At 35.1% G+C, this 19511-nt stretch overlaps 1 protein-coding gene across 2 annotated transcripts; it reads right to left on the bottom strand.

Moving 5' to 3' along the window:
• Positions 1-1373: 1373 nt before the first annotated feature.
• Positions 1374-19273, bottom strand: EMB2737 (embryo defective 2737). 2 transcript variants are annotated; one of them, XM_086430645.1, is made up of 13 exons: positions 18982-19273; positions 17242-17306; positions 16723-16821; positions 14599-14731; positions 13460-13519; positions 12056-12115; positions 11017-11139; positions 8983-9054; positions 6562-6699; positions 4766-4921; positions 4319-4423; positions 3387-3441; positions 1374-1392 (listed from the first exon to the last, which is right to left on the bottom strand). In XM_086430645.1, exons 1-12 carry the CDS (start codon positions 19204-19206, stop codon positions 3406-3408), a joined length of 1272 nt encoding a protein of 423 aa, XP_086286771.1. In that variant the 5' UTR covers positions 19207-19273; the 3' UTR covers positions 1374-1392; positions 3387-3405. The 2 variants fall into 2 exon arrangements, with proteins under 2 accessions (XP_086286771.1, XP_086286770.1); XM_086430644.1 differs by lacking the exon at positions 1374-1392 and adding an exon at positions 2538-2991.
• Between the last annotated feature and the right edge of the window lie 238 nt (positions 19274-19511).

Raw genomic sequence — 19511 nt, 5'->3', positions numbered from 1 at the left:
TTAAAGGGTTAAAAGAAGAAAAAAAATAAAATTTGAGAGATATTATTAAAAAATCTTTAGAATTAAAGGGTAAAAGAGAAAAGATAATCAAGTTAGAGAAGTACTATTGAAAAGGGGAAGGGTGGGAGGAAAAGATGAAAGACAATAAAATTTAAGGGTGATGAGGAAATCAATAAAGTTAGAATAACTACGGTAAAGGGGATGTTTATTCCCCACAAGTGACTCCCACGATTGTGTTTTATTATATATATAATTCTTGATTTTTCTAACTCAAAAATCCATCATCTACTTCCCCCCAAATTCTATGTGGTTTTTGAAGTTTGAATGCTAAAGGAGATGTAAAATCTTAACGTCAAAGATAAGGGTATAAAAATCAAGGATTTTTTTATTAGAGAAGATTTAAGATGAGGGCATTTTGATTATTTTCAATTAATCCGTCATACTTATGTATTAGTTATGTGAGATTTACTCTTGACCCTGGACCATGTTTAGCATTAATTCCAAACTACCATAACTAATACATAATAAAAATATAAGTTTTTTGCATCTTGAAATTATAATTTCTTATTTTCCATTTTAATCATTTCTTATTTTGAAATATATAACTGATGTATATTAATTGTATATATTTTTATTAAATTAATCTCAATGTGTGTTTTTAGGTCCACAGTATCGACTATAAAGGAGGCAAGTCAATTTTTTTCTCAATCAAGGGAGGCATGTCATATTGCCTCATTATCCAGGGAGGCAATAGAAAAACCTTTAAAAAAGAAAACAAAAAATAATTCAATTTAAATATCTCAATGGATCTTTAAAAAAATTACAACCCATTCTCTAAAAAAATTATTTCCTCCACACCATACACAAATGAGCTTTTGTTATTGCACCCACTTCACATAAAACATAATCAAATATAAATATAACAAAAAAAAAAAAATCATATTAAATGAAGAATAAGAGATAAAAAGAATTTCCAGGGTAATTATAATTTTTTTTTTTTTTTTTTTACTCTCTTATTATTTGAGATACCTTTGGCAATGTGTGATGCGGCTGCACCCACGCCTATAAGGATTAACCCTTGATGCTCTCCCACAACCATAATACGAGCTGCCTCGACGATTGCAAGGTACCCTATCTCTCCTTAATGCATCATAGCTAATCCACCTTCGACGTTGACGTAGAGATCGTCGGATCATATTAGCGTCCATCGTCATCAACTCATCGTCTTGATTTGTGCACTCCCCCACAAGACCATCACATGTTTGTAATGAGGCGAGCTCATCGGTCCCAGTTGCACTAATGTTAAAATGGGTGACACCCAAATGGGCATCGGCTATGGTCGACGAGTTGACCACCAAGGCCAAAGCCAAGATGAGAAGGATCATGGAGAACCTAGAAGCCATGCACCACATGAGAAAGAGAGAGCTTGATGAAATGGTGGGTTGTTGTGGGTGAAGAGAAGAAGAAAGTTGATTAGTTGGGATTGGTTTTATTTCTTAACGTAATTTACGTGATATTCAACATGTCTGAGAAAGCCCCTTTCTTTCTCCTTGTTTTTCTTACAATTTGTTAGCTATAGTTATCAAACTAATTTGTTTGTTTACTCTTCGTTAATTATCTACTATTCCTATACTTTTATTGTAAGATGATTCCATTTAAAAATGACACGTGGCATATACTTGGATCCCATTGTGTTGACCATCCTCTTGTGGTGTGACCCACATTGAAGAAAATGTTAGACTGATTGATGATTTCCCACCATTGGATCGAGCATTTTTATCATGAACCAAGATTAGACTGATTGATAATTTCTGTCCATTGAATTTGGGCATTTACGTTAATATGTCCATTCTAGAGGTACTTATAATCGGAAGCATTATATTTTTTCGATTTTGATTCTTGTCAATTCTGATTCCCATTCTAAAATAGGTGGAATCGAAATATAACCGTCAATATTCGTGGATACCCATCAGTTTCGATTCTCAAAAACGTTATGAGACAAAAATACCTTGAATATATGCAAGTCTTTTTTGCATCATAAATATGAGAAGAGTCGTGCTGGAGTGACCTCAAGATTTTACCTCATATCACACATCCTGACGTGAAAGTGTGTACTAACTATAGATGCTTTTTGACTCGTATCTTGATGAAAATCATCTCGTATTTTTTACACCCTATAAGCATCGGATCGAGTGATTGACAAAGCTTTCTATTTGGGTGATCTAGTATCAATCCAACAAGGATTGGGTTGGACCCAGGACTGATCCCATAAACATCGGATCGACTGATTGATAAAGCTTTTCAAAATGATTAAAATACCCTAGCCTTCAACCAAGCCAAAGCCCTCGATTTTTAACCACAGAAACCCATCTATCTTCAAACTTTGCAAGAAAACTTCAGTCCAAGACCTCTAAAAAGCTAAAAAATGGGGTGGAAACGAGACCTAATTACCTTTCTATTTGTTCAAAAAAATGAAAACCTTCTCAAGCGAAAAAACACTAAATATGAAATCAAGTGCGAATTACATTTCATCTTCATCTCATGAAACAAAATCTATTAAAAGTTATCAAACAAAAATCCTAGATAACAAAAATTGTGAAAACTTTACGATGCACCCTCAATTCATGTACTGCCCACTTCCCTACCAAAGGCAAAGTTGGAAAAAATTTCCCTTCTTGATTGAAATTCAGAAAGAAAGTACACCTATCAGCCTTTGTTTAAGTAGCTGAAATGAAACTCAACCTACACACTTAAAATCCATATTCTTTTGTATTACAAGGAGCAAATAGTCTTCAAGTGGTGGGATAAAAAGACAAAATCGAAGGTTGAGAAACACCAAAATGAGAAATCAGCACCCAACATCACAGTTGGTGCGATGAGTAGGCCACCTAAGCATACCAATGGGCTTAAGAAATACTAAACATAATGGATGTTAAATCGGTAGGGCAGATCCAATGCTGATGGTGTTGCACTTGCACCGAAATGGTCATCCTAATTCATGAGCAGGAAAAAGATGTTACGAGTTACTGATCACGTTAAAAATAAGCTAATGTCAAGGCAACACCAAGTGTTTTCCCAGCAAAAGTGGAAGAAAAAAAGAAAAAAGAATGTTGAATGCTGTCATGTGATTCAAGAAAACCGGCTTAATAAGATGCAAATAAGAAATTTAAATTGACATATTTGATTGTGTTATATGAAAAACAGTTCCCCAACATCACATAAGCATCCTTAAAAGGAGAAAAAAGGAAAAGAAGATAGTTTCTTATGGGAATGCTCTTGCAAAGCCAGAAACCATTGGGTAAGATGTACAGTACCGATGATATATGAAAGGGAAATCATACATGGAAAAATAAAGACACACAAAGAATTTCTGCAATGATAAGTACCTGCAGTTCGATTACTTCATCAAAACAACCACCATCTCTTCTGCCGTCTCCTTTTCTGTAGTGTACAAAAAGAATAAATTTATTGATATTGGAGTAAATCAAAATTAGGGGTAAGTTCCAGTATTCATGAAAATGAAAAAGAAAATTTTAAAATTGAGAAACAAAAAAGCATATGAACTTCAAGAATGTGAGATTTCCGGAACACAAAATACAGTACCCACACCAATATTACTATAATCTGATTATGGATTTGTGATTCAAGTTGGATACAAGAAACTAAGTGAATCTTATTTGAATCATACAATCCACATTTAAATTGTTATGCAAAACTGTGAATTGTAAGACCTGAAATGTATCGGAGTCTCATAATCATTATGTTTTTGAGCAAATAGTGTGTATTTCCATTACCCTAAGACTAGGGAAAACACACAAAAAATATAATTCTATATGATGATACATGGAGGATTTTAAACATATTCCGATGGGAATTATTCATTTTTTTCTCAATTTATGAAAAAAAGTATTTTACAATCCTATGATCCAGAGATTTGAATATCAATTTTAATCCAATCCCATGCTTTATGATTTTACGATCCGCTCCCATTCTTAGAATAGTAATCCATAAAGTGTGTTAATCAATGAAATAAAAGATCCATGGATTCTTACACCCTTTTTCAATGTGTATATAAGGTTCATGTTCAACACCTTCGATGACTAGAATGACATTGTTATACCGACAAAGACCGATCATGAATGCGAAAGTCTTTAGATAATGTAGATGGATGGATGAGTAGCGTATTTTCAACGAGAAAACCATATCATAATCTATACTGTAAAGGAATATCTGCCATTTTAGCAATTACGTACTTATAGTAGAAAACAGATAACATTATGGAAACAATAAGAGGAAGGCATGAAGAGAAGAGAGAAACCTTTTGATCTTGATTTTGAGGATGCATGACAATAGGCTGAGGAAGAACACCATTGTCAATGCTCTGGAGGTACGGTTGTATCTTCTCTTGAAGTAGCTCATTCAACTGAAAGTTAGAGTGAAGCACGTACTTGTTACGTAAAGTCTTGATCGTGTAACATTAAAAATATAAGGCCGTCCATAAAAAATTAGACAAGCAAACAGAGCTTTTAAATTTTGTTTTGGCATTAGTTTCGGTCCTGGCCTAAGGGAAATTGCATACGAGAACTTTGCTTGAAACCAAAAAGAAATCTCAAACTTTCCAAAACTGCTGAAATTCAAACTTGGTCGCATTCTCAAGAATACCACCAATACTCACCATTCACATGCAGATCCTCTCGTACATATAAGTAAACGTGAAAAACAAATCAGACCCCAGATATAGTACCTAGGAAACTTCAAGTCTTACCTTGTCTTGGCGCCATTTTGTTTCCCACTGTGCATCCAAGAATTTGTCTGCCATTTCTCTCTGAGCATTGAGAAGGACTGTCATCTCAACCAATTTATTTGGATCCTTGAGTTCATCCTCACTCCATGAAGATGTGTTTAATGGAAGGTTCAGTTCCTGTCAAAAGCTCTATCATAAGTTGAAAGACTAGTACAAATGAGCATATTTTCCATTTGCAAGTATGCAAACATACACCTATCAACTTGCTATTCACAAGTCAGTCAAAACAGTTACTTGAAAATCATTATTGAAAAAGGCATTTCGGGCATATGCCTTGAGGCCATCTCAAGGTAGGCATAAAGGCGAGGCCTCGATGCATTTCCTATATCCATGCCTATAATAATAATGAACACATGAAGCACACAGTTAAAGTGTTGAGCATAGTGATAAAGTCGGGGTTTGGGAATAATTCGGTAATAGAAAGCTTCAGAAAAGGTCGGCAAAAGTTGATTAAGTCGAGAAAACATTGGATAAATTAAAAAATTAAAAAATAAAAAATATTTTTTAAGTACAAAAAATGTATTTCATGTATTAAATGATAAATAACACTTAAAAAAGTTAAAAATAATGTGATTTAAAAAAAAATTGTTGATTAAATCACAATTAACAGTGAATTTTTGAAAATCAAAGATATTTTCAAAAACTTCACACGATTTTTTGAAAAAATCGTGATTTAATCAAGAATTATTGAAATTATGATTCAATCACGATTTTTTTTTTTCAAAAAATTGCAGATTTTTGTCATTATGGTGTTGAGGCAGTCCTTGGCGAATGCCAAATATGATTTTTCTTTCTATTTAGAATTTATAAATAAAACCCAAGAAAATAAGCGGGTATGCCTTGTTATTGCTCCTAAACATGATGTGCCTTCATCTTACAAAGCACTTGAAAAGATTAAAAAAATGCGTTTCCAGAAACTGGAATAGTTATGCACAACAAGGAAGGGAGCAGAAACACAATGTTAAGGAAGCCAAAAGCCAAAAGCCAATTCTGGTTCACTTTTTTTTTTATTTTTTGATTGGTAAGCCTGTTTTAATGAGTTCAGTAACTCGGTGCTGGTGGGATTTGAACCCAGGTCTCTAGTATCATCACCCAAAGACTTTACCAACTAGGCTAGCTGGCACTTGCAATTCTGGTTCACTTTACATAAACCAAAAAACAAATTATGGGAGTTTAGCCCTAACTCTAATTTTTATTGAGAATATCCATACACCACTTTTTTATATATGCTATATTCTTCAGTCTACTCGACACAGTTAGGATACACATGTTGAATGACATGGAAATTCAAGAACCAGTGAAAAATGTGACAGAATCAAGGAACCAAGATGTGGTAATTCAACATCAAAGTCTATTACATCCAACCAACACATAGTTGCTAAGTACAGGATTGAACTTTTGCAGCCAATTCAAATCTGGGCTTCCTGTTAATCCAGGAATTTGTAGATCTCAAAAAGCAAATCAAAATTTTTGCATCTGAAAGTAATTAAGTTAAAGCCAGTACACTTGCTCGTTATTCATTAGTGATTTCAGAATTTTGCATTTGAAATGCAAAACTTTCTTACAAAAGAATGAATATGGTTGTGTTCTTTTTATTATTTAATACAAGAGTCAATAGTTAGACACTTTATATGCAGTTGCATACTTGAAACCCAAGAAAGCCCACGCCATGTTCTAATTTTATTTCTAACCATTTTTTACTAATGTAAAGTGTTCAAAGTGAAGTTAAAAGTTGATGAACATCAAAGAATACTTACACCCCAATTATGTGGTCGTGGTGGGACATCAAGTTTCATGACTTCTGACTCCAATGCCTTCTTGGACTTGTAATATGGGATGTTTTTCACTATAACTGGGTCATCCCTTGCACGGACTGGGTCTATGGAGATGAGGGCCTGCAAATGAGAAATCCTTTCAAATTCAGATTTTCTACATAGATTAAATACTTGGAAACTGTATCAACAGCACAATCAGTTTCTGCACCCAGATTGAATGGTTTAATGAGCATGTTGTGTATGTGAACACCTTTGTGACGCTCACTTCGTAATTTGATCAAACACCTATTGGGTATTTCACCAAACACCTTGTATGCTACACTTTCCAAGACCTTGTTGGATAATGGCAATGAAGGACAAACCCAACTAATAGTAACAAATGCAAAGAAGATAAACAATCACACAAAGAAAGAGTAAGAACACAATACCAACAACATGAGATTTTATGTGGTTTACCCAAAGACTACGTTCACGAAGGTATGAGCGTTGGAGCTCGATTTCACTATAAAGAAAACGTGGCAAATTGATACAAGGAAACACCTCTATCACTTAGCTTCACCTTCTTCTAGATCTCAATCTTCCCAAGCCTCTCCTCTCTAGGTTTTCTTTCTCTCTACTCTCTTCTCTAGAAAAAACTTGGACTTGGAGTTTTAACAAAAGAAAATAAAACCTCTTTTAGAAGTACCACATACGTGGGTCATTTACATAAGTTACAAGCCCAACCCAAATTACTTTCGACCGACCCAAAAACATACGCACGCACTTGGACTGGGCCTAATTGTTTTTAGCCATACTTCAACAGAGTAAAGCTCTATCTCCAATGTCAACCCTATCTGTGGTTATAGATTTGATACAAATCCATTTACAAATACAATCCTAACAACTTGAGACTTTCTACAAAAATATTTGGAAACTTTATCGATACAAAGACATTTACATTTACAACCGTACATAAAATGACACACTCATTGGGGCCACATGGAGATGAGTCAAGGGCTGATTTTTTAGTGAAGGCAATCTTCTCTCTATGGAGATCATCCTTGGGAAAAACAGCACTTTCTGGAACTTATCACTACGTCAAATATGGAGTTTAAGCTAATGATAAAACATAGTCCAAAAATTTTCGAATTCACAATCCTCTTTTGATAAGGTTTGAAACGTTGGAGTGATGTATTGTGTATAAAATTGTCATTCTATCCCAAAACCATAAAGGTAGCATTTAATTTTTTTTTTTTTGTTTTTGTTTTTGTTTTTGTTTTGGGGGGGGTGTTCTTTTTTTCCATTCTTTCCAAATTTTCCTGGATTTTTGAAATTTTTGGTACTACATGGGATCAACATAGTGTCTTTGAAGCTTTGCCTAGACCACCAATTCATTTGGTTGTAACCCTAGTGTCTAATGCATACTTAGGCAAGCTCTTGCCAAAGTAAACTCAGTTTGAGAATTTTATATAGTTAATTTTTTATTAACATAATAGCATATATTTTTAATACATATCTATATAATAAAACACAATGGTGGATCCTACTGTGCTACAGTTTTTGGGGTATAAAGGTTGAGATAAAGGAGTGAGGTTCGCACTACCCCATTTTATTACATTCCCCCCCCCCCCCCCTTCAACTTCATTATCTTTCCTCTCCTCCCCCCGTTTTTTAATAATACCCCTCTAACTTTACTATCTTTCCTCTTTTACCCCTCTAACACCGAAGAGGATGGCATGGGAAAACTCTAGTATAATTATATGGCTAAGGGAATTGGTATTTTTCTCTCTTTGAAGAGAAAACCCTAACTATTCTCTTACCTACATCTTTTATCCTTTACTCACTGAAAAAGAAGGGAAAAAAAACCAAAAACCTACATCCCTACCCTCTCCTCTCAAGCCTATTTTCTTCTTCATCAAGGAGACAAAGTAAGGTGAAATGGTCATCATCATTCTTGTTCCTCTTGCTTGCGATGCCAGTGGTTTATTCACTACTACTATAGAGGAACAATGGTTCCTCTTCTTTAGACTGTGAACATGCATGTAAGAGGAGCTTCTGTTAACTGCCGTGTGCACCTGTTCAATTCTTACCTTTTTTTTTTCTCTCGATTACAATATTTGTCGAGGACTATCTTAATTATGTAGGTTAAGAAAATTATAAAATTCGTCATGTTATTTGAATTTTTTTACATTTGCCTACGAAACTACTATCGCAGTAATGCTCCCCCATCAACCAGTGCCATTTGACTAAACTCTCTATATAGTTCAATCATTGTGGTGCAAGTTTGGAATCAGTTCAATTGGTTCAAAGACTAAGACTACCAAATACCAAAACCATCCTTTGGATTTTTAAATAACTGAATGCCGATTGTGATTTAATGTGCTCTGTTAGAAGCAGATAATGTAGAGAAATTATGTTACTCACTTCTTGTAAGTGCTCCCAGCCAGGTTTTCGCTTAGCTACAACATCTCGAAGTTGATCATATCGCATGGATTCCTAGACCAACAAGCACAATAAAAATCATAAGACGATATGAAAGATCCCTGAAGTTGTTATACCACTGTTAAACATGCCCATGAAGAAGCCAATTATTTGAGCAAAACAATCTGTTGCACAATAGGAAGCCAGAAAAATTTATTACGACTTAAAAAAGAACTAGTGAATTATAGAACATCCAGGTATGGGTTCATATGATGTTTCAAGTTCCAAGAGAAAGAAAGGCACACAGAAAAGTAAGAACTTGACTAAAAGTTTAATACCATCTTAGAAGAAATATTTTTATGAGATAATCACTAATAAAAAAATAAAACCCCACAGAAATCAAATTTACAAATCACACAGTAGCACTGGGAATCTACTTTGAAGAGTAGCTTACCACCCAGTGCAGGAAAACAGAAGGAACAGAAAAGGAGAAGCGGAACTATAACAAGTGCTTGAGACCTATGTACCTGATTCGTGGGTTCTCTCAGGTTGAATTCAGTTCATGGTTTTTGCCACTTGAGAATGAACCAGTTTGTAGCAGTGGACAAAGATGAGGACATTTGAAGGTTGAATTGATGAGTAGGGTAAAGACATTTTTTTGGGAAGAAAAAATCAAGTATTTTTCATTTAATAGGTTGAAGATGAGAGGGTATTTGGTCATTTTGCATCAGTTTATTAATAAGGCCAAGGTCAAAGGGGCTTTTTAGTTGTTTGAAAATTTAGGGGGATATCTCAATATTATCAATGTGGAGGGGACCCAAAATAATTCAAGTAAAATGACGAAATTCATTTAGTTCGCTGCATTTCGTGAACCTAAAGCGAACTGGTTCAAACCAGTTTCGCGGTTCAGTACCTTTATAACGAATTCAGTAACCCAGTTTGAGACAAAGGACGAAGTCAGCCCTTAGTAATCATTTAATCCCAACATGAGTGTTATTCTGTGTAAAAATGCATGCTTTAGATCTCAAAACTCAACTAATTACACTGTCCGAAAGGAACTCATAAAAAATTAAAGTTGAAACTGCTCTGCAAGGACCTGCTATTTTGGAGATCTTGGTTATACGATCCAAGCACTCAAATCAAGTTCCAGAAAACTAAGTCAATTCAGAAACCCTACGAGCAGCTTGTTTCCAATTTTGATATGGCGACACATGTGCTATAACTTCTATATGGAAGTGGAGGCGAAGCGGATCACTTATATTTTCTTTTTAACCTTTGAATATTGTTTATGTAGTTCTAGTTTGTCCTACTTCTAGCATTACATTCAGCTATGTTAACATTTATACAATATCAATACAATTTTTATATCATCACAAAATGGTAGGGGAAACGTTGACACTTGGGATTCAGAGGAGGCCATGTAAGATGCATTTCATCCATGTCTAGACCTGAAAAATATGCCGAGTTCAAAATATGCCAAGTGTCAACCACCCCACAATATTGTACACAAACTTTCAAAGAAAAAAAAAAATGGAAAGAAAAATAAGAAACATCAACAAAGTAAGAAAATGAAAAATTCAGGGCCCCATGTGATCATCAGGATTCAGAATGGTCTACTTGGCCAGCAGATGCAGCAATTACTGAAGTAAATGTACATTGAGCCTCGGACATAAAAATGTAGAAGATTTAATCTATCTGCTAGAATGTTTCTTTTCCTCATTGGTCCAATCATGACCAAAATGGAATAAACTGTTGACACCCTAATTCATATATGTACACAATTCAAATATGCTAAACATAAGGCTGCCTAACCACTGTATACGTCAAATTGTTTTACACACATTATTTGAAAAAATAATGAAAAGCTTTAAATAATTCAGAGCTAAATTGCAGGGCTCTGACTCACAAACATCTGTGATAAAAAGCCTAAAAGCAAGTACTACAAGCATGACAGGTACAGATGAAGACAAAGCAATGAGGTCAAAAAACACAAAAATGTCTAAAACCCTATGAAAGCTGAGAGAATGACTTACAAACCTTGTATTGCCACCAAATTTTCTGCTTTACGTCATCATCATAGTTGAAGCCCCCTAAAATCTGAGGCATGGTAATTAACCAAAATGCAGCAATGCTAGGGTCCTTCATGCTGTGAACAATGTTCTGAAATAACAAATGAGAGCAGGAAAGAAATGTTAGGTAAGTATACGTGGTCAAAGTCTATCTCAAATGCATCCTTACCTACCCTGGTTTCCATATATTCTACACCTGTTTAAAATATTAGAGAATATTCTTACATGGATGCAAAGTTCTTTCTAGACTTATTCGACATGTCTGTTACTTGTTATAATTGATGGTTTAGAGGACAGCAAACTCATGTGACTCATTGTCAATCAAAACTGCTGAAAAATCAAATTCTTGCAAGGGTAGCTGAGTCATGATCCACATCTTCTCAAATCATTTCAAAGATGAGAGGGAACAGACTGACACACAGCAATGAAGTTGTAAGTTCAACCCCAATTAGCCTAAATAGAGAAAACACAGGCATGGTATTCTTGACCCAGCAGTATTCCAGACCAAATTTTTGTGAATCAATATAGTTCTTTTTTTTTTTTTTTTTTTTCTGAAAGAATCTTCCTCCCTGAGTTGTTCAACTTCACTCCTGAACACATCTTTCTCCTTCAACCAAGCATCTTCACTTTTGAACTCTCAGCTTTCTTTTTTTACTCTCTTTTATATTTTGATCAAATACTATTTATAAAGTACAATTATTACATAAATATTAACAATCTCTAATATAGATTACTTAGGGGGATTTGAAAACCTAAGTTATGTCACTTCCATACTTCGATGCAACACACACACACACACACACAAAGTGAAGCGCTCTACCACACTGCAGTTCTTTCCTTTAGAACAAGCGGCATGATATTTAGAAATACGTACAGTTCATGCCAACAATAGCAAAAATATGAACCTAATAAAAGAAAAGGCTTCATCAGAACCCGTACTTAAGGGAATAGCATTATAGACTATGATTGCAAATACAAATCCAAGGGACATGAGTTGTGACACTAGCCTCATAGGGGTAGTCCATCTTTCTCAAGACATTATATGCTTTCCAAGGTGGCTCCATGATCTGAAGACAAGAAAAAGAAAGAACATGAAGAAGAAGAAAAAGAAGACATTACAATAATATGAATAAAAGGAGGTTCTAAAAGGTACACATATCATCTGGCACATTGCATATGGGCCTAAATTTTCAACCAACCCAATAAAACTTTTTTTCAATGGTTAGAACAATACAATTTACCTAAGTCGTCTCTATCTCAAGGGACAAGGCCTATGGTTTCAAGGGGTAATTATGTGATCCAAAATTATCGAGGATTCCTCATGTGGTTTCATGGTGCAACTCAACCAACACCAAAAACTGATACAAGTCATTGTCACAGTAACATGAAGTTCACCATGACTCGGGCTTCCACCACAGCCATATCAATAAACCCAGAGGCCACGATGACACAACTTAGTACCATCCAGCACATCTTTCTCAGTGAAGCAACCAAGGAATTTAATGTGAGTTGTTCGATTGATGAAAAGAAACTGGTCATATCAAAAAAAGAAAAGAAAATTTCGATTCAAACATGAAATTCATAAACCGTTTGTACTCCGCAAGGTATTATGAGTTCTTAAAACAATGACAACTTAGGGACTTTTGATGTATGTGAAACTATCTTCCCCAATCCTTGAATTTAACTTCTCTAATCCTTGTATATATTATACATTTGAAGAGGAAAAAAGAAGAAGTTAAGAAATCCTTTAATCTTTGCAAATGTTTACATTAAATCAAGTTAATTATCAAAAAAGGGGAATTTATTTTCCCAGATAGGTTTTCCCTTGAGTGCTCTAAGCTGAAGTGAAAAAGAAAGCAAACTGACAAATTTCTCAGGAAAAGTTAGTTTCACCAAAAGATAAAAGTGTCAAATTAGCGCAATATATAATGAATTTACACTTCGAAGTTGCATAAGATAACATCAGTAACCAAAAGATAGAATAATGATATAGGATGGGTGATTCAGCCAACTCAGAGTTACTGGCTTAAGAATGTAATGAAGCAACTCAGTAAGTGAATACTTTCGTTTCTCTCATCAAAGTAGTTCAAGTTTACAAGAGATTCTCAGAAAATACACCCGTTCATGTTTCTAAAAGCTTCCTATATGAAATATTGTTTTTCATAAACATTCTAGTTTCCTATGCATCTAAGTCTACAATTGATACCAGTTACACAGACATTACCTGATCACAATATAGTTATAGAATATACATGATACGTGATACAGGGAAAGCTACAAAGCAATACAGCGTACATCCATCATCATCATCAAAGCTTTATCCAAAGATGGGTCAGCTTACATCCACATAAGCACAAATAAAACTAAGGTAAAAGAAACCCAGGTATTGGTGAATTTGGGAAGACACTCACATCATCTGCAGAAATCCTGACTTGTATTTTGTGTTTACATTCTGGACAACCCATTACGCCCTGCAATATCAGAGAATATTTCAGAAGGTCAACTTTAACAGTGAGATATCATTGAAAGTGTTGTACAGTTTATGCCTAGGTGCGGATAAGAAACTAGGGTGTCTTATTTTCCTTATGCACTAAACAAGATTCATGCATACATGCAGCTGAAGAAAATGAAACATCAAGAAGTTAATCGTCACTACTAAATGTGTCTTGGCTACAAATTTCATAAGAATCACTTCATGCAGGATGTTGAAAACATGGCCCCGTCATTAACCAGAATAAATTTTTAGGTCAAATAGTTTTCAACTCTAGATTAATCAATGTAAAGAATCTTCAATAAGAGAGACTATAGTATCACAGCTTTTCAGAATTAAATTACCATTGAACATATAGCCCATGGAAAGTCAGAAGAAAACAGAAAGAATGTATCAATTTTTTTTTGATAAGTAAGAACGTATCTGTTGAGTGTATATTTTCCTCCACTCTCGGGTGTGTCATACCTAAGTTAAGCCTCATGAAAATCTTATATTCATAGTTCTCCCCTTCCCTATCAGATCAGTCTTTGGGGGTAAACGGTTTTCAACTGGTATAAGAGTGCTAGGTTCGTATAGGTCATGGGTTCAAGTCTCCTCGAAAGAATTTCCCACCCTTATGGGTGAGGGGGAGTGTTGAGTGTTGTGTAATCCGCCTTGCTCCTGGGTGTCATGTGCTCATGTATCGTGCCCCATTTGACCTGTGACCCTCTTATATTCATAGTTGTGCCTTCCCCATCAGATCGGTCTTTTGGAATAGTTGGTTGGTTAACACAGTATTAGAGCGCTAGGTTCGTATAGGTCGCGGGTTTGAATCTTTCCACCTTATGGGTGAGGGGGAGTGTATATTTTCCTCCACTCTTGGGTGTGCCATACCCCAGTTAAGCCCAGTGACCCTCTTATATTCATAGTTCTCCCCTTCTCTATAGATCAGTCTTTTGGGGTAAATGGTCATCAACAAAATATGAGATATTGGAAATATGGATACACAAAATGTTGGAATGAAAATAAAGCCAAAAAAAAAAAAACAGAGAATGGCTATGAGATATAAGTACAACTTACTGAGCCATCGCATGTTGGGCAGTCTTTAGAGGGCAATGGAATATTAAGATCAATAGCAGAAGGAAGGTGCACCAACTCAGCCCGGTTGTCAGCAATGGCATCTGCAACACTCTCAGCTGTTGCCCTCTCGCCGCTGCAATATAATGTTAAAAGCCAAAAAGAATTATTATCTTCATGACCCAGATCTTACAACATTAAACTAGCAGAAGTCACTCTAGCCCACAGTCCAAAGTGCATGAATTATTTCATAAAATCACTAAAGAAAAGCAACCTAAAAATCTTAGAATGGATGGAGGTTACTAACAGTTTGTCACTTTCCATCACTGAATATGAATAATAAAACTTTAGCAGTAGTTATGCACCAATGATGAAAAGTGATTAGACACTTAATAACATAAACTTAATATTTTGCAAATGGCTCAGATTCCATTGACATGAGAAATGACTCAAGAAGAAACACATGATCCTAAGCATGTAAGTGCAAAATCCAATGGCCAGGACTTATCCTCGAGAAACAAGTATCAACAGGATATGCATTATTAGGATAAGTATAAATCCTGACAGTTGAATATTGCACTTTCACGGTTGGGATTGTGTGCTTTTGCTTGAGTTACTTTCTTGATTTAACAGAACCTGGCCCTTTACAAACTACATCTAATCTCCATCACTCGTATTATATCCACATCTCCAATGCAGTTTTGAGGTCTACAACATCATAATCTCATCAAAAGTTGAGAAAGAGTTGTTATAGATATCAAAACGAAACTTTCTAACACATGTAACAACTTCTCATGGATATGTGAGTTAAAGATGTCTGTCTATAGACCTAACCAGACTTGCAAACCTAGAACTCCATTCCCAACATTTGTTCAATGTGATTTCAAAAAGAAAGTTGTTCATAGGACATAGAGATTAAGAGGCCTAGTACCTCAGGAGCCATCAACTATTAATAAAACTCTTTACGCAAATAACTAAAATAGAAACTCATACTTTATACAGACACTAGTTGTTGATTTGAAGACCAACCAATTGGATCCATTCATATTTGCTCAAACCCCACACAAGAAACCCCATTGTAAGGCTGTACGAACAGCATAAAACCAATAAATTGAACTGTTGTTGGGCTGGGTCGAGCTGGACTTAATATGCTTCTTAAGTCTGTAAATCTTCAGGCCTATTAGCCTATTGTCATCAATATCCCTTCTGGAAGCTAGAATAACAGGGAAGCAAATGTAGCCAACCACAGGCACAAATAACAAGAAGGGAAATTCAAATTTCAAAACCTGCATGCATGCTTTCCTTGAATCCTGATAGACCTTCTAATGGTGTGAGCATAGCATCTACTCAGTAGCTCTTCAAAACTCTCATCCCATATAATATGGTTGCAGTGACCTTAACAAGATGCCAAATTAGTTTGGGTTTTGATAACAACTATTTTTTTTCTTTTTTTGATGAGCAAGTTGTACTACGACCTCAAAGTTACTTTGCAATTTGTCAAATTAATTAAGCTATTTGTCTAAGCCCATAATAAGTAAATTTTACTAAAAAGAACAGCAACAAGTACAGATAGGAGAAGAAATGAGGGGAAGCAAAATATAGGTACAAGAGAAACAAAGAAGAGATCCCAACATGGGTAAGCAGCTTCGAAGCTCATGCCACAACATAAGAGGCATCCACAGACATCTCCCTCATCTAAGAAAATCTGCCAATCATTCACCAACTTTAGGCAAAGATCCAACTTGTACACCAAAGGTGTTAGGCAATTAATGCATATAAGAACTTCTTGTCAGGTTTCTTTTCTTCCTCCAATAAATTTTTTATTACCAAATAAAAGAAAATGTATTCAAAGTAGAGTCTTAAGAGTTTATATATAAAAAATTGACTTTAAATTTAATAAGATACATTCAAGTAGGTCCAGAGTCACCAATAAAGGTACCTAATATTCATATGAACCAATAACATAACTCTGTAAGGGCAGCTTGCTCTCCATGTAAAATTGGGCGTCGTAGGCTTTTAAATTGAATTAAAAAGAATTAATTGAATAAGAAAACATATTGTAGTTTATTCATGTTACAATTATGAAAAATAAAAAATTAAAGCAAACCTCACTAGAAATAAAGCTACCTTTTCAGAGAGTAGTTTTTCACTTGATAGTGCACCTTCCCTGCTCCTTTGCACATAGTACATCGCAATGCCTGCCATCCATTGCAAGTTCGACAGTTCCTGAGGTTCATAAAAGCACCTAAATTATTTCCCATGAGACCAGGATTAAGTTGATCATCAATACATAGAAGCCAGATTTTACAGCAGATTGTCAGCTAACACAGACCTTCTAAGGTATTTTTTTTACAAAGAAGAAGTCATCCTAAATCAATAAAATATTTTTCATGAGAAGGAGGTTCATAATGAATTTTTGAATATAATCCACAATGTCATATCATAACTAACACAAAACAAGAGCACCTGTTTTTGACAAGTAAGACAAGAAGCACTCAAGAGTTCTTGATAAAAGTGCTAAATCACCAATGAACCATTCTTCTGGAAAAGCTTGATGAACTCAAGAAAACCTTAAAGTTTATGTCATTGGTAAGGAAAGAAGCAGTTGCATAAATAAAAAGGGAAAAAATAAAAAGAGATAAGCACCTCTGGCATAGAACCTTCTTTCCCAGCTCCAAGGCGATATCATATGTACCAAGGGTAGCAACAGCCTGCAATCGGCCGATAGAGTAAACCATAGTGTATAAGAGAACCATGCCAACATTAACATGGAAACAATGCTTGAAATGGTTTGCAGTTGCAGCAAATGGTTATCCCTTCAGCTACCAAATATAATGAAAAGAATAATCGATAAATGTCAGAACAAACTATTATTCTGTACACACAATGGAAATTAAAATGTTTAGAGATTGTGATGCAGAAGAACTTGGAGGAACTTTGGTCTGGTACCAAAAGGAAAAAAAAAAAAGGAAAAAAATTTGTAAATCATGATGTGCATGGAAGACTACAGGATCATCAAAGTTCAAAAGAGTGGTGTTATAAGTTTCATTTGGGCTCAAACTCTCTGGCTAGTGATTGCATATAGTCCCTCCATGGAAAAGGGGACTGCAAATAGTTACCCAATCAAAAGTATAAAATTTACGAAAACCAATTATCCTCCAAACTTATAAAAATTGCCAACTCGATTTTATGATATATATCTCAATAAATAATAAGATCAATGGAAATCTGTTCTGGAAACAGACGATGAGAAGCAGTTTGCCAACTACTAAATTTAAAAAAATTCCAAGCCAGTCTTCAAACACAATGGAAGAACAAATCTGGTTCCTCTATAGACATGAACAAGCAACCACACAGAAATCAGCCGACTTGACCAAATGATGAAAAATGATCACACTCAACTATTAGATTTACTGGAAAAAATTTCCAATCGTCTTCAAACACAATAAACTCAACCTATTTACCGTACATCAATGGATAGACAAGGAAAAAAATAGACAGAGACCAACTTAACAAACAGCAGAGTCCACCCAAGACACAACAACAAAGTTTATGAAAACTTAAACCCAACCTTCATGTATATAATCCCACTCACGGTTCAGCATGCCTAATATTAACCAATAAACTTAGGAAGGAATACAAATATCAATATGAGCCAAACAACTACCTGACAGAGACCCACTTGACTAAAATGCAAGTACCCAAATCACAACAATAAATTAACCCAAAAAATAAACCTTCGAGCCAATCGTCCTACCTATAATCCCACCTACATTTCAACATGCTTAGCATTAAGTGATAAAAATGGGAAGGCATACAAATGCCAATATCAGCCAAACCATTCCTTGACGGTAACCCACTTTACTAAATTGTAAGAACTCAATGCAACAACATTTACAAAAAATAAATAATAAAAAACTCCAAGACAATCTTCCTGCATATCATCTCACATTTGCAACTACAATTCGACATAATTAACACTCACCCATAAACATATTAACGCATACAAATACCAACATGAACGAAACAACTACTTGACATTGACCCACTTAACTAAACTGCAAGCACCCAAAGCAACCAAATTTATATTATTTAGAAAAAAACAAACTCCAGGCCATTGACAGTAGACCATTTAACTAATCTGCAAGTACCCAAAGCAACAAAATTTATATATATAAAAAAATCCTAGCTAATTTTCGTGCATATAATCTCATATTCTCACCTACAATTCGACATGATTAACATTAACCCATAAACATACGAAGGCATACAATTACAAATACCAATATCACTCAAACACAACTACTAATTTTCCAACATTTCCAATCCAAATTTCATTTACAGTTGAGAATTCTTGTGTTTAATGTATTAGGGCAAAGAACTTACAAAGATGGCGGAGAAGGAAAGATGGGAGATGAACTGTGGAATTCCAAAGCCACGAGGAGCAGAGCCTACGATGTCGTAAGCGAGAGTAAAAGGAGAGAGAACGAACTTGATTGGGAACTCAATGATGTCGTTAATATGGTGCCCATAACGAGACATGAAGACCTTATAGTGCACATCGTAGAACTGCTTTGCAGACTTCATGATTCGATCAGGGCCTCGAGACATTGCGAGAGATTATTGGAATTGGAGCGAAACAGAGAGAAATGGAGGAGTGGATAAGCAAGCTTTGGTCTGTTCTGTTTTAATATAGTAAGAACTAAGAACGTATTTTGGTGCCTTCTCGTACGGTAGATCCATACGGTTACGAATACATACGTATTCTTAATAGTGCATCGGGTTTAGAACCGTTTTACCCGATAATCATTAAGGTGTCCATGGGTCGATCCGATTCGGTTCCTCAAGGAACCAGAACCATTAATTTTTCTCGATTACAACCTAACCGGATCTCTAAAAAAAAAAATCTATTTGGA

Source organism: Akebia trifoliata, unplaced genomic scaffold (assembly GCF_017979445.1).
Source record: "Akebia trifoliata isolate Shusen 1 unplaced genomic scaffold, ASM1797944v1 Contig00608_ERROPOS3031104, whole genome shotgun sequence".
NCBI classification, from domain to species: domain Eukaryota; kingdom Viridiplantae; phylum Streptophyta; class Magnoliopsida; order Ranunculales; family Lardizabalaceae; genus Akebia; species Akebia trifoliata.
Note: the sequence above shows the minus strand (reverse complement) of the source record. Positions and strands in the feature narration are given on the sequence as shown.